The sequence below is a fragment of the Mastacembelus armatus genome, chromosome 7 (assembly GCF_900324485.2).
Source record: "Mastacembelus armatus chromosome 7, fMasArm1.2, whole genome shotgun sequence".
Taxonomy (NCBI): Eukaryota; Metazoa; Chordata; class Actinopteri; order Synbranchiformes; family Mastacembelidae; genus Mastacembelus; species Mastacembelus armatus.
Window position 1 is genome coordinate 6,121,799 of NC_046639.1, and position 22,612 is coordinate 6,144,410.

General features: G+C 39.2%; 3 protein-coding genes across 4 annotated transcripts in view; 1 reads left to right on the forward strand and 2 right to left on the reverse strand.

Annotated features, from left to right (window-relative positions):
- LOC113145097 (acid-sensing ion channel 1-like) overlaps window positions 1–3,115 on the reverse strand; it is a 40,092-nt gene extending 36,977 nt beyond the window's left edge. Inside the window, exon 1 of the mRNA XM_026331470.1 lies at window positions 2,548–3,115. Within this exon, the coding sequence (XP_026187255.1) occupies window positions 2,548–2,909 (362 nt within the window). The 5' untranslated portion in view covers window positions 2,910–3,115. The remainder of the gene's footprint in view (window positions 1–2,547) is intronic.
- Window positions 3,116–6,355: 3,240 nt separating this feature from the next.
- spryd4 (SPRY domain containing 4) lies at window positions 6,356–9,193 on the forward strand. The gene is made up of 2 exons (XM_026331472.2): window positions 6,356–6,535; window positions 7,699–9,193. The coding sequence occupies exons 1-2, from the start codon at window positions 6,403–6,405 to the stop codon at window positions 8,238–8,240; spliced, it is 675 nt and encodes a 224-aa protein (XP_026187257.1). The 5' UTR covers window positions 6,356–6,402; the 3' UTR covers window positions 8,241–9,193.
- On the reverse strand, window positions 9,144–21,146 carry gls2a (glutaminase 2a (liver, mitochondrial)). 2 transcript variants are annotated; one of them, XM_026331460.2, is made up of 18 exons: window positions 20,741–21,146; window positions 19,767–19,854; window positions 18,262–18,383; window positions 16,030–16,159; window positions 15,872–15,951; window positions 15,569–15,732; window positions 15,067–15,125; window positions 13,084–13,116; window positions 12,934–12,992; window positions 12,783–12,849; window positions 12,612–12,662; window positions 11,878–12,054; window positions 11,620–11,751; window positions 11,413–11,505; window positions 11,209–11,270; window positions 10,620–10,696; window positions 10,389–10,452; window positions 9,144–10,304 (listed from the first exon to the last, which is right to left on the reverse strand). In XM_026331460.2, the coding sequence occupies exons 1-18, from the start codon at window positions 20,950–20,952 to the stop codon at window positions 10,148–10,150; spliced, it is 1,827 nt and encodes a 608-aa protein (XP_026187245.1). In that variant the 5' UTR covers window positions 20,953–21,146; the 3' UTR covers window positions 9,144–10,147. The 2 variants fall into 2 exon arrangements, with proteins under 2 accessions (XP_026187245.1, XP_026187244.1); XM_026331459.2 differs by having other exon boundaries at window positions 19,767–19,857.
- Window positions 21,147–22,612: the final 1,466 nt, after the last annotated feature.

Sequence of the window (22,612 nt, forward strand, 5' to 3'; positions counted from 1 at the left end):
TGAGCACTGCTTCAAATGAAAGGCCTTCTTAAAAATTCTCACATGAATGTAACTACTGTTGTGTTTATTGATCTTGTGTGACATATTATTAATACATCCAATGTGTTTCATGCATCAAATGACTAAGAATGAAATTCAGCAGCTTACTTAGTTTAAACAAGACCTGGGAATGTATGATATGTCTTCACATTATAGTATTAAATTTATTATAATACTTGGAATAATTTGAAGTAATCCTTTTGATTTTTCATTTTTAAAGAAGGCAAAGGGCCATTTACCACTACCCCAAATTTCCCAAATATGAAATCAATAATAACTAGCCTCATTCAGGTTTAAAAATTAGATCATAGATTTTATTGTGACATTATGATTAAGCTAAACCCCATTATGGCAGAGGCAGGGAGTGTTTGACTGAAAGAGAACTTAATTGAGGAGAGGCATTTGATCCCTAGGGCTTGTATAGTGGTCAAACATGCCACTTATGAGATAAAATACCATAAGCATGAGCCAGCGAGATCAGCGAAGGCTGACGCTTCAGCGTGTGTGCAGCTTAAATATCATGCCACAAGACATTTCCCAGACCAGTGACTCCAAACATAGGAAGTGGGAGGAGAACAGCTTTAAATGGATTTCATGCCACAAGCACTTTCATTTCTGGCTGGGGGTATAACTGCTAAGTGTGCCTCTCTACCTTGCCAAGGGAGGCAGGATAATGAGCACTAAACCTACTTCAGAGTGTAAGAGTTGAGATGAGTACATGGTGAAGGAAACTTAGAACGCCCGTTGTGCTTTGGTCTCCAACTTTGAAAAGCCTTCTTTGTGAACTGCTTCTTGGAAATGTGAGATTAGGAGATATTTTCATGTAAAAAATCCAGATGGTAAGTGCTGATTATCAGTCACGCCACAATCACAGGAAGAAAATGCTAAATTTAGTCTTCAGTCTGGAATGTTCATTAAAGATTTAGGATCAAAGTTGGCTGTATCACATAAAAGTAAAACCACTAGAGGCCTTTAGCACTGTATGCCGAGTCCTACCCGTGATCTCTTTAACTGGCAGCCTGTCAGAGGTTCACAACATTTGAGCTCTGAACTTGTACTTTTTATGTTTTTGATCTCTCAGATGACATGCAGTGGTCAAGAATCTCTTCTCCTGAAATAATGTACAGTAATAAATGTGGAGAATGACACCCTCTTGCTGATTGTCTCATTATTGCCGCCCGTATTGATATTTTGAATAAATTACAACACTATGGGGATAGCGGCATGTTTATCAAATGGTTTCCAAAACCAGGATTACTCATAGTCTCTCTGAGATCATTTCTCTGTCTTGTCTTCTTCTTGGACAGCTCTGAGCATGATTCCAATCACAAAAAATGTTTTATTCATTCAAAACTGCTCATTTTTTAGTGTGGCAACTATTCAAAGAAGTAAAATTTTTGACAGCTTAGAAACAAGAGAATGTAATGTGCAGGAGTGGAGTGTTGCAGAAACATGAGAATTTAAATGTATAAATGACAAAATACCCACTGCAACTGCCAGTTCACTCTCCACATCTTTTCCTCCTGTGCATACAGTGCATGCTGTTGGCAGCTCCAGTATCCAGAGCCTTCAGCTGCACCAACAAGACAGCTGGAGTTACTGGCTATAATGCCTCAGTTAATTCAAGCCTGACAAGCTTGCTCTCTAAGCACCAAACGACTCAACAAAGTAAAAACTATTAGAGCTTCTTGGATGAGTGAGACACAATTACCACAGGCTTTACGTAAGTAGAAGTACCAAGGCCACATCGTAAAAATACATTACCGATACTGTAAATGTCCTGCATTGGAAACATTAAAAGTATGTGAGTATTATTAGCAAAATGTACTTTGCATCCATCCATTATCAATACTGCTTCTGCTATAGAGGACTATAGAGGACTGGAGCCAATCCCAGCTGACATTGGACAAGAGTCAGGGGACACTCTGGACAGATCCCCAGTCTGTCACACACTGTACTTTAATTATCAAAATGCATTAAAATTAATTTGATTGATTACTGAAGAGTTTATATGTAAGGAGCATTTTGTGGTTGCAGATGTAGGGGTGGAGCTAAATTTAACAGTTTTAGCCTATAACACTTATCACATTATATCAGATTATTGTACGATTTGTACTTGAAATCTTCATCTGCAAAAAAAAAAAAAAAAAAAAAAAAAAAAAGGTGTCAACTAAATGTGATGTGTAAATTCAACATTTCCCTCTAAATTATAATGGAGCAGAGGTATGAAATGGAAATACTGAAATGAGGTGTACAAGTACCTCATGAAGCCTACAGAACCTGAGTAAATGCAATTCCACCACTGAAGACAGACGTAAATATTTACAAATGTATTTGTAATGGTAGGTTACAGAAGGAAAATGTGGAGAATTTCTATGAGGAAATCATTTTATAGCGTGTTAAAAGGAAAGATAAAATATAAGTAAAAGCCACATGCAGTAGAAAAAGCGTTAAAGACTGAATTCTGGGTTTCATTTTAGACTTTTGAAATCGGATTGTGTGTGGTACCTCTGGTTGAGCAGGGCCAGCAGCTCCCCTGCGTGGTACAGGTCATTGCGCGTCACCCTGCTGAACCTGAACGCGTTCAGGTTGCAAAAAGTGACCGCGGGGAACGTCATGATCGGGGTCGTGACCTCGTCCAGTTTGGTGACGTGTGGGTACTCGAGGTAGAAGTGGATCCGGTCCACGCACACATAGAGCAAGAAGGTCAGAGAGCCCAAGAAACACAGGAGCCACAGGGAGCGTTTGATGCAGAACCGCTCGTACGTGAAGATGTGAGCGATTCCGTGCAGGGTAGAGCTGTGCGCAAAAACTTCTATGGGTGGAGGCTGATTTGAGTCCATTTCTTCGGCTTCTACTTTGAGATCCATTGTGCAACAAGCTAGATCTGATTTACAGAGTCAGAAAACAGGTTCAGAACAGTCACTGCTGAGATAAACTGAGCCGATATTCATTCACCTGTGGCATAAACTGTCACTGTCCATCCGAACAGGTGCAAACGTGCAGATACTCATGGACGTGGTGCGGTGTGATCGCCATCTCTCATTCAGAATGACAGAAAAACATTTTGAGCTCTTTAAAAAAGTCGGTGAAGCGGGAACTGCAGACTAACACATTTCACAAAAGCTGGAATGCAAAAACGTGGGGACTGGAAAACATGCATAACCACGATGTGAGAGCGGAGGTGCATCGCCACTGAACTACAGTCATGTTTCACAGGGTTGCAGTAAAGCAGAGAATGACACGGGCTGACAAAGTGTTTCATCAGCCTGCAAATTCGCTGGTCGATGGTAAGTCCAGTGGAGCACGCATCTTTCCTGCACGCCAACAAGAGGAAACCCGGAGCCCGAAAAGAGAAAGAAGAAAATCCTTCCGACGCTTTTATTAAGAGTTCCTCTGTAGCTCCGCTGCACGCGTGTCCCTTTCAATCAGCAGATTCCCAGGTCAGAAAAAGAAATGTTTCCTACCCGTGAACCCGAAAACTGCTTAGGACTCAGGCGCTCGGTTATTCTAGTGGTGCTACGTGAGGTTTCTTCCTCTGTTGTTTTGTGTTTGACGAGCAGCAGCAGCAGTGGATGAAAGAGAAGAGGACCGACGCTCGGCTGTTCACCTGTGACTTACTGTAGTTTCTCATCTTCACCCCACAAGCCCGCAGGGAGAGAGGGAGGGCTGACTCCCTGTAGTGTGGACTAATGAGGTGACTTTAAAAAGTCCTGTCAATCAGAAACATCTTTCATTGTAGAGAGAAAGATGATAGATTAGAAAAACATTAAACCAATAAATAAATAAAACTACTGCACATAAACACAAAGTAAACCTTGATGCTACAGCATATCAGCATCTAAACTGACATTATCCAGACTGAGCAAGACATTAAAGGGGCAATCCAGTGATTTGGTATTGTACATCCCAGAGGGGCTCCTATAACAGCTGATTTTTGAAAGGAATGGTTGAAATGGAAGAGGCAGAGGCCAAGATATCCTAAGATGACCTTTAGTTTCTGTAGTATGAGTCAAAGGCACTAGATCCTACAGTTCCCATAATGCAATTTTAATAGTGTCTTTCAAAGTCATAACATCATATCAAGACTAGCTTCTGTTCAGTGTGATCTGTCCTACTGAAAAAAATAAATGTGTTCCAGAGATTATTGTCCATATTCTAGGACAGATCAACATTTGATACAGCAATTGCTATTGAAAATAGAAAATCTTTTGATATTCATTAAAATTAAAGGTAGAATATGTGACGTGATAGATTTAGCGGCATCTGGTGGTGAGATTGCAGAATGCAACCTTCAGAGTGCCCCTTAATATGCTAACTCCACTAATTTCCAGGCTCGAGGGAGGGTACTGTAGTTGTCACTTCAAAAATAACACAAAAAAAAACAAAAAAAAAAACAATTCGCTGTCTAGAGTCAGTGTTTGGTTTGTCCATTCTGGGCTACTGTAGAAACATGGCTGCCTCTATGAAAGGAGACCTGCTCCCTATATAGATTTAAAAGGCTCATTCTGAGTAAGAAAATGCAATAGATGGTATTTTCTGATGATTACACACTAAAGGTAATTAATACCAATACCAATATAGATGAAAGCAGCTAATTTACTGAATGAGATGATTTTATGACATCAATACACTGAGCCATTTGTTTTTACTGTTCTTTAACTATCCACAAATATGTTTAAACACAAAACTGTTTTTAATCATAAAAAAAAAAAAAGTTCCTTATGGGAATGCTTTATACTCCAAAGGCGATTACTGCATGCAATGGCAATAATGCAGAAATGTGCTTATGTACCTGTGATGTGATCTAAACTGATAGATCCAATTTTTATTTATTTATTTATTTATTTTGAATAAGTCCTTTGACCCACATGGCCTTGCAGGTTACTTTTCCCTAGCCGCCAATACAATACAACAGCTTCTCCTGAAAGAGCGCCACCTATGCCAACTTGATTAGGTTTCGATTAAAAGTGACCTCTATCTGACCATTTAGACTATGGAGTCTCAGTGTGTCACTTCTTTATCCAAATAAACCTCAAATACCAAGAATTCAGCAGATTTTCTAAACATTATTCAGTTTAAACTTCGACTATTGTGAATAATGACATTGCCATAGAATCAAATATGTCAGAGCATGTCACATCCTGAAGGAAGAATTTAACATGAAAGTGTACAGGCTCCTTCAAAGCTTGATTGCTTCATGTGTTTTCTTCCGTGGTACCCATCATTACCACTGCATTATTAAACTGATGAAAGTGACCTTCACAATTCCCCAAAGCCCAAGTTAACAAATTCACACAGCTCACATTGTGACAACTAACAATATTAAAACCAAGGATAATTCATCCATCCATCTATGACCTATACCCACTTATTCCCATTTAAGGTCATGGGGATTTGCTGGAGCCTATCCCAGCTCTCTTCAGGTGAAAGGCAGGGGTACACCCTGGACAGGTCACCAGTCGAACTTGATTTCAGTGCAAAGTAATATATGTCATTCCCCAAAGTGACTACCAGTCAACACAAAAGAAAAGTAATGATACTGTTTTTGCAGTGTTTTGATCAGACCATGAATGAACAATGACATTTAATCCCCAGCTCGATCTGGCTGTGCCACAAGGCCGAATCACTCTTTAGTAAAATTACACAGTATTTAAATATCCACTGTAAATGCATCAGCACAAAGGAAAAAGAATCCAAGTTCATTATATTAACAGCCCTGCTGCATTTTGCCACTATGCCCAGAGGTTGAGCTAAAATCCAACATGGAAATGTATTCAAATTTTTATATTTATGAAGCTTAAACAAACCTTAAACAAATTGGAATCCAAACAGGTCAAAATGTACTGGCATGTCATACAAAATCTGATCACTTTGCAGGGAGATGATAAAAGGCAAAATTTAAAAATGACCTGAGACCAAGCACAAAGAATTCAATTTAAAACAGACATGGGTAACAGACAAAGACACAATCAGACCAGTATGTCTAACAAGGAAGGTAATGAGGTAAATGGAGGCAGGTGTGCTGTGGCTATGGTGATCAGAGTAAGGAATGTGAGTCAGGTGTGGAGAAAAGAAATCCATGGTTATGTAAAAATAATATATCCTGTGACTGACGTTTCTTTACTGCACCAGTTTGTTCCTGCTCTTTATAAAATAAATAAAATAATAAAAACATTGACCGCGAGGGCATGCTGGCTGCTGTCCATGGTGCTGATATGTCCTGCCCGGCCGGCGGCTCTGGGCGTTGCCCTCCGGCCCTGCGGGGGGCGGTAGAGAGCGCGGCCGCTGCAGTTTCATGAGCAGAAGAAAGGTGAGCAGCAGCTCCCTGCACGTGTGTCAGAGGAAGAAAAAAACAAGAACATGGCGGTGGCCGTGACTGCAGCTCGTCTCTGTCAGCTGGCAGGACGGACTGTCACCTCCATATCGGTCCGACACAGGCGAGCGGTCAGCCTGCCGGCGAGGAGATGCTACGTATCTGTTTCACCGGGGAAGAGTGAGTGGATGTTGTGTGAACTGTTAAAATAAGCCTTGTTAGCAGAGGTCAGTGTGGAGGCTGACAGCTAAAGATAAATGTGTTATTGTTCTGTCCTTTCCTGCCATCAAAATATCCAGTAACTGTGCTGCAGCCTCCGTAAAAACAAGGCCAACCCGACGCTCTTTGCTAACCTGTTAGAGCTTTTCAGAGAGACCACCAACCACAGATCTGGCAACTTTTGAGGCAGATTTTAACTCATTTCTCCTGAGGGGAGAGTGTTTTCTGGTAAATGTGCTGTCATGTAGCCGTGTCTCTGTGGGTTAACCGTGAAATGAAAACCTCAGGATTATAGGTTGACATTTCACAGCTCGAAATGGTACAAAAAGAAGTCCAAACCTATAAATAACAACTCACCCGAACTTTTTTCTAACCACCAAGTTAAAGCAAATGCAGCCGCACAGTTTGACAACCTCAGACTGTTTGATGTCGTAATTATGTTACACCAGAGAAAGTAATAGCTGCAGCCCGTAGAGCTGAGTTCAGCTACCCCTGCTGATTACCTGGGTCAGGTGTGCTCAGTCAGTCAGGAGCTGGAAGTGTCCCCGAATGCCTCCATCAGGGATTAATAGTTTATTTTTTTAAATGTTTCTACTGTCAACAGTTTCATGACAGCTCTGAGTGACAAAACGAGTCCAGTTTCTACTGTCACTCCTTAGTTTAATTTGAACTTTTCGGCCCAAATTCCTGAGGTTTTCTAAACACAAGGGCTTCCAGCTCTTCTGCTCTAAGAGATGTTTTTTGTTTTGTTTTTTTTTCTTCTTTTCTTTAGGAGACATTTTGACTTGGCATTACCAGGAAAATTACAGGTGAAAATACTGGTGACGACAGTGATGTTTTCCAGTATTGTAATACTGCAGTTAATGTTAAAGTAGTCACACATGTGCTTCACGGGCCAGAATAGTGACTGCAGAAGTTTTTTTTCAACTTTTGTTCCACTAGCTTTGTAATCACTGGCTTGCACGTTAACTTCCTGTGTGTAGACATATAAATATTCCAGTCAATTCTTTAGACAGTACAAATCAGCCATAAATTACACTCCACTGAGTTCCTTAGTATTTAATATGAAGGTAAATTCTTTTGTTTTGTTTTGTTGTTTCTTTAAATGTAATGATTCACTGTAGATCTGCAGTTCAGGCTTGATGAGCGGACAGCTCACAGCAGCCTGGACCTCTTCAAGAAAGACACTGGTGTCATCTACCGCATGCTGGGTCTGGACCCCAGCCACGTGCAGGACAACCCTGAGCGTTTCCGAGACTGGGCCGTGGTGTTTGGTGATGAGAAGATTAGCCGCGGACGACACTACTGGGAGGTGACAGTCAAAAAGTCTCATGAATTTCGTTTGGGTGTGGCAGAGGCATTGATGTCCCGAGATGACTGTGTTGGCACCAACGACTCTTCCTGGGTCTTCGGCTACGCTCAGCGCAAGTGGTTCGCCATGACCAGCAACAAGATAGTTCCTGTGACACTGGTGGGCAAGCCAGACCGTGTAGGCCTCCTTCTTGACTATGAAGCAGGCATCCTGGGCCTGGTGGATGTCGAGAAGCCCACGATCATTCACACGATAAGAGCCCAATTCAAGACTCCCCTCTGCCCTGCGTTTGGACTCTGGGATGGGGAGCTGATCACACACTCTGGTCTGGAGGAGCCTGAAGGCCTGAAGTGAAGCAGGGTGAACTTGTGACCGTCAGAATGGTTGTGACAGGCAATCAGCTGGTTTTACTACCACAACAGTACCTTTAAAGGATAATTCCGGTTTATTTTAATAACATCATGGCCAAACAATAGCTGTAACTATGGCTATGGTGGCTTTATGGGTTGTGCTAATATTACATTCACCACCTATGTTGTAGAGATTCAGGGAAATGAGGACTTGTGTAAACCTCTACAGGAGGTGGTGCGTGCAAAGTAAGCACAACTCATAAACAGGTTTCTTGATTAGAGTCAATCAAGGATGCAGGAGAGCCTTTTGTAGACAACATGTTTCCACAATGTCATACCAGTGTGTGTACGGACATTTTCACAATTTACAAATACAGCATCTTGTTAAATGTCTGAAGTTATTGTTTAGAGGTGAATGCAGTATGTGAACAAACTTCTAAGCACATCCTTGCATTGCATAGCAGCAGTGGTAAATCACTGAATCTAAGTTCCACTCTAATGCTAACCAGTTCTGTCTGACAGGGCTTAACCTGATCCCAGCCTCTCTACCTACTGCTGAGCCCTGGGATCCAACATTTGCCCATTGATGGGGAAAAATGGCAGTCTGAAATAAACCAGAATTATCATTTAATAATCGTAAGGAAAGAAAGCAATATCTTTCTTGGAAATCATTTACAGCCTAATTACAGGTGATTAGTTCTTTCAAAATCATGACTCTTAATTCAAGTGCATACTTTATGTGTGTCATCCAGCCTGAAGATATTTTTGTGTGTACCTCATGTACTGTATTATCTCTGACTAACTGATGTGAAAAGGATGTTTGGTTGTTTTTCAGAGTGACTCTTTTACACTTAATTTTCTGGTATTACAAACAGTAACAAAGCTAAAATTATTACAGAACCATTTGTGGTTTTATGCTTGTATTATATATCATTTAATAAAATAACTTCACTGAAACAGCTCTCTCAAATTATTTACAGCAGAATGTTACATATATACAGACTAAAGTTGAAGTCATGCCAAGGAACCATTTCATCGCCATAGTTTAAATAAAAGGTATGAAGAAAAGCTATTTATTTGAGATTATTAAGTTATAGAATGCTACACTTTTATCACATAACATTGTTTTGCATAGATATCATCTTCCTTATGTCACTTCAAACGCAACTGTGTCAAGTTTGCAATGCTCATGCACAAATTATAAATTCTGTATTTTGTGCTAGAGCAGCCTAAATCTACATCATTCCCAGCACCTGAAACTTGCAAATATTTCTTTGGCACACAGGTAACTAATAAAAATAACTCACATTAATGAAACAAATTCCTCCAGAAAGAAAAGAAAAACATAACCACAACAACACAAAGTATCAGCTACCGTATGAGCTTCACGTCAACTGCAGTGAAACAGTATTATCAGGGTTAAAGGCACAAATGCAATTGAATCAACTAGTGCTGAGGTAGAATAATTAAAGCAGCTTTAGGAATATTTCAGTTTATCACTATGTTACAGACGAAGACAATTTATTCATTTATCATTATTGAATTATTTAAAAAATACATAAGCAAAATATATTAAATTATTTACATTTCAGTGGCATTTTCAATCAGGAGCACAAAAACTTTAATGCTACGATGAGTTACATCAAGGTATAAACATAATTCCCACCACATACACATTTGCCTTTTTATAGTGCATTGCTGATGAATTACACTGTTGACTAAAATTTAAATAAATGCATTAAAGAGGATTTAACTAAGCTAAAAAGAATGACCCTCATGTTATTGATAAATAGCATTAATTATTATATTTAAGATGAACACATTCATCATTTCTCTGCAGCATTTCAGGCCTGTCTGCTACATAATAAAATACATTTATTTCCATTACAAACCCCCTTAATCCCTTGTGGTTTAACCAATGCTCTTCAACATATCCAGTGTGGTCTTCTGCTCCTCTGTTAGGCATGGTGAGTCACTGTCTGTGTAAGCACGCTGATACTCTTGCAGGATTGAAACAATTACATCATGGCCAAACTGCATTGCGTCATCTATGGGTGTGTTGCCCCATCTGATAGATCATAGTTCAATATGTAATTAGTAATGCCACTTTTAATCTCACATCATATTAATGAGTCTATATTTAAAGTCTTACCTGTCTTTCATGAGGGGATTCACTTTACATATTTCAGTCAGAAAGATTACTGCTTCCACATGGCCTGAAAGAAGTGAGAAATCCAACATTAAAGCAGAAGTCAAATATTTTCCAGGTGATCTAACTTCCAAACCAGCCCAAAAATGTTGTAATGCAAATGTCATATTTAATTTGTTCTTGTTTGAATATCAAAGCTGAGGAAAAATGAATTAACTTATAATGAGGTGTCACCTTCAGCGGCAGCAATGTGGAGAGCTGTGCGAGAGTCATAGTCTCTCAGGTCCATGTTCACAGCGGAAAGGGCAAATCTGGAGGGATAAAAACGGAGCAGAGAAGTTGGACGTTAACATGGATGGAAAGGTTAATTCAAGTGATGGTTAACTGCCGGAAATTGAACTGAGTACAGCTGAATATCCTTACACAAGTGAAGAACTTGTTAATGTAAAAACAGATATTTTACAAAATAGTGAAAAGCTCTTAAAGGAATAGTTTGGCATTGTGGGAAATATAAATGTAAATGTCTTTGCCAAGAGTGATCCAATTTTATATGCCTGTTAAAGAGTTAGCTAAAGTGAGGTGATGCTTAGCATAAAGACTGCAGGCAGGGAGAACCCACTAGCCTGTGTCTGTCCATTCTAATCTGCCCACAGAGAACCTCTAAAATGCATTTTTATATTTGTGCAAAAAAACGAAATAAAAAAATACTTTTTTTTTAATATGGTTTGTGTGACAGACTATTTCTTTCCTGGCTGTGATGATGAAGTGATGAAAAAAATAAGTGTATTTTTCAAAATGTCAGACTTTTCCTGTTTTTAGTTACCTCCTCAGAGTAGAGATATCACCACTGTAGGCTGCAAACATCAGGTTTACCACTGACTTGTTCTAATGGGTCAAAAGACAAAATCCACTTTGTAATAGAGGACTAGTTCTTAAACTTTTTATATAACAACGCTTCTACATTATCAAGAAGCAGCTCCTTTTTAGTCTGGATAGGAACATCTAAACTTTATGGCACCAAACTTACTGGATCATCATCCGATCTTCGTCTTGGGTCATGTTTCTTAGTGAAATGCCTCAGGTTGTCATAATTGTGGAAGTTGAAGTGAGACACCAGATCCTAAGAAATCCGAAATTGAACAATGACAACACTTTGAAGCATACAAATGCAGACAAAGTGAAAATACCACCATTTGCCAGGCAGACTGATAAAAAGGTGAGGTCGACTGATTACCTGACAGAAGTGAATGCCACGAACGCTATTTCCAAGTCGATCTAACGGTGGGGACCAACACATCATACCCATGACATTAGGGACCACCAGCAGTACAGCACCTGAAATGCCAGATTTAGCAGGAAGGCCCACCTAAAGAAGAAAAACGAGCAAAATGTCAAATTAAAACCTGGCTTCATCATTTCATGATGTGCTATCACTCAACACTATGAGGCAAGCAATGCTTTTAAACAGATCTTTGAATCCCTGCGTACTCACATGGAAAGCAAATTGTCCAGAGAAGTCGTACATGCCACAGGAATGCATGAGACTCAGCATGTTGCGAACTGCTTCAGCGCTCAGCACGCGCTCACCTGTGATTGGACAAATACCACCATTTGCCAATGTGGCAGCCATGACGCTTCCTGACTCACAAGTCACCTCAATGGAGCACAGCTAGAAAAATAAATAAATAAATAAATCAAAACTTGTTCAGCTCAAGAATCATGTAGAAGTGTTCTGAAGCAATAATTGGATGTTGTTTGTTTGTTAACATAGTTAATTAATGAATTAACTATTTAACATGACGTTGAAGTGGATAATCTGGAGGTAAATGACAGATTGATGGATTAACCAAACCACTGCTTTTTTTAAATTTGTAAAAACAAATTGCACAGCAGCTTATTCCTAATTTCTTGATTACATGCTAAAAAAATGTGATTCTCAGTAGTTTTTAATTTAATAAGTTAATAGTTTATAGTTTTTTAGGGGGAGATATTATTCACGGCTCATGCAATGGTTTTCTACTGTCAGTAAGAGGTTGCCAGCAACCAGAACAGGCTTTATTCTAAGCTAAACTACCCAGCTGGTGGCTAAAGTATCACATGTATCATACCTACAGGAAAGATCTATAAACCTCCTTTAACTAACTCTTAAAAAAACAGTTAATAAGTATCTTACCCTTGAAACTTGCCTCCACAGAATACCATACTGTTATAGACAAACACACTCACCTGAAAGTAGAAGTCAAGGGCCGCAATCATATCTGCATTGTCGGGAAAGCACTGCAGGGACAACAGCCTACAATCAGCATTTACTGAAGCTATTCACTTTTTCTGAAAACTTGAGCACCGAATGGGCAGTTGAAGTGATGTTAATTAAACACATAACACAAAAAACACCACCTTTTTCTCTTTGAGGTAATAACCAATTGCATAATTCCTATCCCCGGTCTCCCTCTCTGACTGGAAACTGCAAGAACATAATAGGTCTGAGAAAATTGCATTGCGGTGAGGCAGAGGACAACTGGGTTTCATTTCCAAGCTCAGTACTCACGTTGCATTGCTGAATCCCACATACTCCATACCAGCCATGCTTTTAAGGAACCCCATCACCTAGAATAACATATTTACAGATAGTTCAGTAGGGAGTGTAAACCAGTGAGTGGAATAAAAAAAAAACTTGATAATGAAAAGATTTACTTACATAGTCAAACCTCTCAGCCTTATTTGAATGAGGCTGTCAACAGAGAGGAAGAAAATCACTTTCTGATAATTATACAAAGAGTCAGTCAGTCCCTACAGATGGCAGTGTTTGAAAACTTTGACACTAAAGTGTACTTGTGATCCTCATCTGCGGTGAGTCTCTGAGTTATGACATGTACAGTACATGATGTCTTTGTGCGTGTCAGTCCATGTCGTACTCTGCTCACTGGGGCCTGTTTATGACTGCACTCAAATTTCACAGAATAGTAAGTGATCATCACCAAGAAGTAAAGTTACCAAACAGGGACAGGAGTCATAGTTATATTTGATGGCTTTACCAATAAATGGTAAATTATTTAAAATGATAAAATGAGCTGAGGCTAAAGCTCAAGGAGTTGATTTTGCATATTTATAGGTCATTTCCTTCCCTGATCTGTCAGCTAGTTATCTGGGCAAAAGATATAAATTATGATATTTACAATTTTAGAGGTACAGCTACAATTAATTAATTAATTAATTCACTATTTAATTAATATTAGGTAAAAAACAATTTTGTGTTGTATCTTTTTCTGTGCATAAATGATCAGGGCTCGTAAGTATGTAACCTCCTGTGCATACAGGAGTATACATCCCGTGCATATAGGACTGAATTTCAGTTCCAAGCCCAGTACTCACGTTGCATTGCTGAATCCCACATACTCCATGCCAGCCATGTATGGTAAATATAGTATACGAACTGTTTACATAACATTGCCTCCCCTCTACACACATGCGTAAAGAAGAGTTGCTAACACACCTCCTATTCTCAAAACTGTAATTGGCTAGAAGGACTCACACACCCCTGTTGTCCCAAACACAACTTCAACCTCACTGCTGAACCTGACCCATATCTCTCTAGTCAGCTGTAAAGTAAAAACTGGACATAAACTGGAAAGTTCCACGGAGAAAACACACAGCCATATATGGCTAAAATCCATCCTGACATCTTATAATACGGTCAAAGCTCACAGATAAGTTTGACAGCTGGTCTGTCAGCAGTGAGGTCCATAGTCCAGCTGCTGTGAGCATCAAGAGACCAGCCAGCAGATACCTGATTATTGTGATAGCTGTTGGTGATGTAACACTTTTGCATTTGCTTATTTATTCTCAGGCCAGATTGTGTAATGTTCTGTGAATAATAAGACATAGTAAATTACATTTTGATGTAGCATTTTGTGGCTTCTCACTGGGCTTAAACACAGTCTGCTGGTGTAAGGCCCTCAAAACCATAATGTACGACTTTAAAACACCACAAACTTTACATTCTTTTAGACTGGTGCTGTTCTTTGTTAGCACTGCTTACACACAGATTGCAAATAGCAGCCACATCACATTTCACAATAATTTGTCCTTGACTGACTTGGGGTACAGGACTCTTGCATTCTCTTGCATGGGTTGCAAGGACACTGTATCATTAGTTTTGATGAGTGAAACGCGCCAGAATTAACAGGAGAAAGCAGTATTTCATGTTGCAAATAGCTTGCATTTAGTGGTGAAACTAGCCTCTGTATGTTTTTGCCCCAATGTCCTGCTGCTACTGAGGACGTATGAGAGACTGAAGTGTAAAAAAAAAAAAAAAAAAAAACATAATTTGTGGAAATCTTTGGGAACATACCTGACTATGCTGTTCAAATTCTTCTAGTTACTTTTGAAGACCTAAATGTTTGCCCCATCTGAAGAGTATTTCTAGTGTTAAATCCAGTGAGCAGCTGCAGCACAACAGGACCATGCACAGTCGTAACTGAAGAGGATGAACATTTAATAAGACCTGGGTTTAAAAACAATGAGTAAACTTCAACAGGCTACTTCCTCAGAAGCTACTCTTCATTTTTTCATGACACCTTCATCAGTGGCAAAGAACAACATAACATGCTAATTCAAAACCTCTGTGTTCAGCAACTATCTGCTATCATATCGTCCATGCTGACAAGCCTTAAGCTTTTACCTTAATTAAAGAACTGATGACAATAGCACCGGCATTCACCATCGGGTTGTGTGGTTTATCTGCAGAAGAAATAAGGCAATGTTATCCTTGATTTGCCCCTAACCACCAGAGCAATAAACTGTTGAGATTAGAGAGTATATTTCATGAGGGGGACTTAGCTAATAGACTCAGCTAATTAGACTCAGCTAATAAACTGAACACATACAACACAGTCCTGTTTGCTTCAGGTGAGATAATGATACACAATATGTCTGGGAGTCCAACAGGGATTTTTTTTTCTTTTCATATCATGGCTTGTTCTTGTGCTTCATCACAGCTTTGCCAACAACCAGAGTGTGTTTAAATTACAGATCAAGAACCAGGTTTGACATTCTAGTGGAGAAGGTGTCGTTTGTGTAGTTTTACTTTTTACAAAACTAGGATTGAGTTTAGTTACACTCTGCATTAATGCTCATTGTTGTGTGGTGACGATAACTGCAGTCTAGCTACATGAATTACTTACCATCCTCATTTAGTGACAGTTTGTTGAACTTGAATCCACTGGGTTCTTTGCCCACAAACTGGTGAACACACTCACTGCTGAGGTCGTGCACAGCAATGGCATACTCCAGGGGCTTCACACATGACTGCAGACAGAAGGGAACCTTGGTGTCACCCACAGAGTGTCTTTATTACATGAGGATGTGATGGAGGAGCATGGAAACAAAATTTTAAAAAAATGGAGGTTTGTTAGTGAGGTGGTACAAGTGGTGGAGGTTCTCAGAATGGAAACATAAATATTCAAGTTAAGACGTTGTTATTGTACCTCTGTCCATCGATTGTGCACAGAGATACACCCCAAAGGTCAGGGCTGAACTTGGCCAGCTGAGGAATGTAATCAGCTACCTGCAAAAAGACACGGAAATGTGACCGAGCATCCTATAACAAATAACCAAACACTGAATCTGTATGTGTGTCACTTACTTGCCCTCCCTCCTGCAGTTGTGCGCGGTCATACATTTTATTAATTTGCTGGGCAAATTCTTCAAAGTCGGGGATGATAAACTTTTTTCTAAAAGCCTTAGTGAGCAGCAAGATGTTGTTGCCCACACACCTAAAAAATGACACATGGGTGAACTGATGTCAAGAGGAGAGATACAAAACACTTCAAAGACATCCTGCAATTATCGCTGGGCTTATGATTCAAATAACTGTCACTGACAACATGATTACCACAGCCAAAAAAAAAAAAAAAAATCTCTGGAGGCAGAAAAATAGTTGTCTTTAATAGTGCTTAAGGTGCTAGTGTCATCCATTTCTTCAGAAAATGTCCTGCTTTAATTGAAATCATCTAGTTTTCATTTTAACTACGTTCTAGTGAAAACATACTTTCCATAAAAACTGTGGACATGTGGGTTATAACAGTCAAACAAAATCTAAATCATTTGCATTATATTGTATAGTGGAGGCATTACATTCTGACAAGGCATCCTCAAACCTTTGCAAATAAAAACAAAGCTATCAGCAAGCCACTCCAAACAAAAGGCAACAGCACTGAGTGCATCTGGTCACAGTTGGCTTGTTTCACAGCAGACGTTCTGAACTGTCACATTAGGAAACGCACGGGTGTTAATAATAACATTAACACCGCCTCTGTCGCATTCGAGCCGAGGCAGCTAAACGCAATTCAGCAATCATGTTCCTACTGTGACAAGTCAAAATATATTGTGTGGAAAGGTCAGAGAAATGTGCCATTGTTTCTCTACACAAAATGAAAACCCACTAACTTCCAGCAGCAAGATAAACACCGCTACACTAGTAGTAAAGGAGAAAACATGTTTATTGTGATTTGGGTGCACCAGTCCCTTCATGTGGATAACTTAGGCAAACAAACTCAAACACTAACTTTATATACAATTCAAACTTGAATGACAAAGACTGATTATAATATAAACCACTGATATAAATGGCAATGATTCATTAATTAAACAAACATAGCATTCAGGGTGTTGTACGTTTAACGCACTTGCTGCATGCTAGTATGGTTGATTTGACTTGTTTTAAAAAGTTATGTTTAAAAAACAGTTATGGTAATTAACTAACACTGAATTATGTTTTTATGGATCAGTAGCAGTTTTAGAATCACCAAGGACACCGGGTTTTATAACACTGTTCCTAATGGTAACTGTCTTTATTTTAGTTTATGCTTTTCTCTGGAATTTAATCAAGAAAATGTTCACCTTGTTTGACTCCACCACTTGGGCCTGATACTAGTTATCCTTGAAAAATGTCAATGAAACTGAAACACTGCTGAGTTTAAATAACTAGTTTTAGGCCAGTAAACACTCAGCTAAAGGGGTAAACACATGCACCAGTTATCATAGCTTCCAATTACTGTGACTGGTCAGCAGTGGTGTATGCTCTCAAGGAAAGCCATACACACTGCTGGTCTGAACTAAAATAGCTGGCCTGCAACCCCCACTAATTCACTGCAATGTTAGCGTGACGTTTTAAGATACCAGGGAAAGAGAGTGGAGAAAGTCTGCATTATTTATATGGGTCATTTCCTAAAAAAACTGAAGATAGCTCATTCTATTTGTGGTGGCATATTTAATAGTAAGCTCCTGAGTGTTCTTCAGGAATGAATACCCTCAGAAATGTAAGAAAAAATGGACAGGAAGTCGGGCACGGCCAATTAAGTTTGATGAAAATGGCCTGTGTTTAACCCTCTCCTATTCAAGTCCAAGGGATGAGTCTAAGTGAAATACACTCGTTAGTTGTACTATACTGTACTGGCAGGAGTCTGCATATAGCTTACAGCTCTGTTGAGTCCACTAATGTGACTGCCACAGTCTGGAGCAGTCCCAGAAACCCCTCTGTCTTCCCATACCCTCTACTAGTTTGATTGGCACATGTGAACAAGAATGTCATTAGTAGCAGCTGTCAGCCATAAAGCACCTGTCTCTGTCAGTCTGTTGGACTCAAATAGCACTGACCACAGATATTACCACTTTTACATCAACGCTAAGAAGTATGAAAGAACCTTAACCTAACCTGAACTAATGCTTGGGATGTTTGAATTAAGAGTAAATGCCAATTATGCTGCAGTGATAAGTGATAAGATGTTGTTCTGTCTATTTTTCACATGCAGCTCAAAGTTGTGTAGTCCTCTTTGAGCATTAATGTGTCTCCATAAATAATTAAATCTTTGATCACCTTCTGAAGAACTTCTTGTCCATCATGACTGGCCCTACAGATTCGTGGGTGGCTTGTCGCATCTGATGGACACAGTCATGTAGCCGAGGATCAGATGTCAACAAACCTGTTTTTCGCAAAACCTAGAAAGGAGGGAAATGAGGTAGGTTTGAGCAGGAAGAAAGGAGGGAGGAAAGAAGGGAGTCATACATGACAGGGATTTCATAAGAAACTTTGAGTCATGCACAGCAGTGTTTATGTAATGCCAATTAGCAGGATATCAGTTAGGGGACTTTACAGGCTCAGTGGTATCAACATGGGACTGAGGAGAATATACAGGCATAGACCAGATCACTGTAATCCCTCTCATAAATCACATCAGGCTGACAATCACTGTATGAACCATGCGTATCTATTTTGGTGTTACCATGTACTCGACCCTTGTGGCCAGAGAGGCTCCAGTGGTTTTTTTGAGTTACTTCATTTCATGATAGACCCAATGAGCAAACAGACTGAGCACATGGCTGCGAGGTTGCTGTTTCTGAATATCTGTCCCCAGTGACAGCTTCAGGCCAGCAAATGCGGAAGTTGGGGCTCAGGTCGTGTTTCTGTGCTTATTTTAGATTTTTATCCTTTAGGTGACTCTGTGAGTATTCTGTGCAGTTTTGTGAGCCATCTTGCTATCACAAATGAAACAGCAACACAAAACACAGAGATGCCTTGTGAATGAGGGCCTGGCTAGTAAAATATATTGTTCAAGACTATTTAATACATTACCTGATGAAGTCAAATATCCCAAATGAATTTATATCTTAAAAAACACTTTTATATTAATTATTAAACAATTATAGTAAACTGTTAGTAGAGTACTGGATATAGCTTTGCCAGTAGGAATAATCAGCAATCAAAGATAAAATAAGTTTTTACTTAGACCATGACAGGGTTGTATACAGTTCAAATATTTTTGGTGGAATATGCAATTTATTTATTTATTTAGTTATTTATTGGCTGGTGGGTGAACATTAATATCTAACCAGACAATTCACTAGTATGTCCTATCTGGGCATTGGTATATGATTGGAAAAAAAAATATTTTTTTTTATTAAATGAGCAAATGTGTTTAAACTATTTCCAACAGTAACCACGTTGTTTTCCAGACTGACTTTAATTTTCTGCTTTTCTGGTCTATGGGACTGGCTACAATTATTGCAGTTATTTACATGCAAGGACACTAACCCTGTCAGCATCGATGTCCTGCCCTAGTTACCTCTACAAACACACCCAGTCATCCATGGGGTAACAACATGTGTTAACACACATCTCTAATAGATGTGTGCTGCTAAATTACAAAGTTGCCATGGACACTGTGGTCACTAGATGTCCACGTCAATGTTCATGTTGTTCTCTGATGGTCATTACCTCAGTGTCACACCTGCTATATATAGCTGTATAACATACAAAAATCTAAAGTTTAGTTTTTTACTGTTGCAAAGCACTTCGGTCAATAAATGATGCTGTTGACTCACAGAGATGAACTGGGAGAGGGGGATCATGTCTTTGCCTTCAGTGATGGTGTAGAAAAGTAGATCCTCCATACTGGACATCAACCTACTTCTGCTAGAACAAACGCACACAATATGTTGGGATCTTTAAAACTACAAGTGACAGCACTTATATTATTAACATGGACGACAGTGAAAATACTGTGTGGATGAGAGAAGCCATGACCTCTCTGCAATGACAGTAATAACTTGTCATTACCTTGTGTTACCTTGTGTTTAAACAACCAACCTCTAATTCCCAGTTTTAGTCCAGGCAAATTACTTCTGTCTTATTGTTCAAATTAAAGTTTCATTTGAGTTGATTAATTTACTTTTTTTTTTACATACTGGTCTTAGGTACTGGCCATTGAAAATAAAGTTGGCAACACTGGTACATCATAATTTACATCAAAAATCATAACTCATTCTTTGAAAGATGTCACTATCACTGATGTCCATCACACATGAAGCCCATAAATCTGCTGAGAGATAATAGAAAAATATTTCTCATTATAACTTTAGATGATAAACAAGTAGGGGCTAAAAATGGGGTTCATTTTGTAGCCCTGAATGTCCTGTTTCTTGTAAAAGATTACATGGGTTAATTTCAGTGAAGGAATTCATTGTAACATTTAGTAAAATAGTTTGTAGGAAAACATCATTTGAGCGTTACAGTATATATATGTATGCTAAGCTAACTGTCTTCTGGCTGTAGTTTTAAATTAAATGTTGCTATTGACTCTATTATCTCACAAAAAAATCTAGTATTTATATGTATTATTATTTATACAATAAACTGACAATCCAGTACACCAACCATCTTAAATGCTTTATATTTTGGGAGTGTGCCAATGTTTTTAAGACAGGAATAATTTGTGGAAAATTATTTCTATAAAGAATAATATTTTGGCTAATTAATGGTATTTAATTTCATTTTCAGGCAACCTACTGTGACCTACTTGGAGTGTCCTTGGTCTATATCAGGGTCCTTGTCCTGGTGAAAAGCTCTGTGGGTGTGGGGTGAGGCCACAGCCCGGCAGGGGAGAGGAACAGGTTGCTGTGTCCTGGACAAAACAATGCTGTCAGCTCCAGCTCTGGCGGAGATCCCTGCATTTTTAAACAGCTGCAAGATTCCTGGGTTAGCTGTCTTCAGACTTCTCAGGCAATGCATTGTGATAAGTAGAGCTTAATATTTAATAATTCAAAACTGTTTTTTCCCCTCCAGTAGCTTATTTTGAGATTTTTTTTTGTGTCCAGTGCCTCTTGGTCCTCAGAGCTTTAATAGCAGCTGCTGTCTTACAGACTGGCTCAAGTACAGGCTGTTGCTTGGGGGTGGAGCAGTGTCACAGACTGTTGGTCTAGATGATGAAATCAACAACCAACATTACTAAAACCAAACAGGTCTGCCCCTTTTAAGATAGTGTTTCCCTCCTATTAGGTAGGGGGCTGGGAGCCAGCTAAAGCATCTGAGTAGCAGTGACCTAGTTTTGGAATAAGGTCAGGTTAGGGTAAAAGGGAAGCAGACTACACAGCCCTGGTTATGGATTTCACCTACCACAGTCCTACATAGACTTAGTTCATTCTCAGAGTAGCATTTTTCACCTAATGATATTTTATTTACTGTGTCACTGTAAAGTTAAACTGTCTTTCATCAAGAGAAAAAAAAGTTCATTGCTGTATCACCATGAATTACTGCAGTAACACTGTTGAGTTCAAAGCTTGATTCAAGTTTTGTCCTTCAAACTTTCATTATTTAACATGTAAACTGGCCTTGGACCAGTCGGTGTTTCCAACAAACAAATTTATTTAACTGTTAACCTAGTAAGGAGACATTTCCTGGAATTAATATTGTGCTAAATAAATTTAATGTTTTTTCTGCAAAATTTGTTATACTTAGAGACAGTAGTGTGAAAAAGTGTTGGCCCCCTTCCTGATTTCGTATTTTTTTTGCATGTTTGTCACACTTTAATGTTTCAGATCAAACAAATTTAAATATTAATCAAAGATAACAAGTAAACACATCATGCAGTTTTTAAATGAAGGTTTTTATTATTAAGGGAAAACAATATCCAAAACTACATGGTCCTGTGTGAAAAAGTGTTTGCCGCCTAAACCTAATAACTGGTTAGGCCACCCTTAGCAGCAACTACTGCAATCAAGCGTTTGCGATAACTTGAGTCTGTTACAGCGCTGTGGAGGAATTTTGGCCCACTCATCTTTGCAGAATTGTTGTAATTCAACCACACTGGAGGGTTTTCGAGCTTGAACCGCCTTTTTAAGGTCATGCCACAGCATCTCAGTCAGATTCAGGTCAGGACTTTGACTAGGCCACTCCAAAGTCTTCATTTTGTTTTTCTTCAGCCATTCAGAGGTGGACTTGCTGGTATGTTTTGGATCACTGTCTTGATCAAACCCAGGTTCACTTCAGCTTGAGGTCACGAACAGATGGCTGGACATTCTCCTTCAGGATTTTTTGGTAGACAGCAGAATTCATGGTTCCATTTATCACAGCAGGTCTTCCAGGTCCTGAAGCAGCAAAACAGCCCCCGACCATCACACTACCACCACCATATTTTACTGTTGGTATGATGTTCTATTTCTGAAATGCGGTGTTACTTTTACGCCAGAGATAATGGGACACACACCTTCCAAAATGTTCAACTCTTGTCTCGTCAGTCCACAGAGTGTTTTCCCAAAAGTCTTGGGGATCATCAAGATGTTTTCTGGCAAAACTGAAATGAGCCTTTATGTTCTTTTTGCTCAGCAGCAGATTTCGTCTTGGAACTCTGCCATGCAGACCATTTTTGCCCAGTCTCTTTCTTATGGTGGAG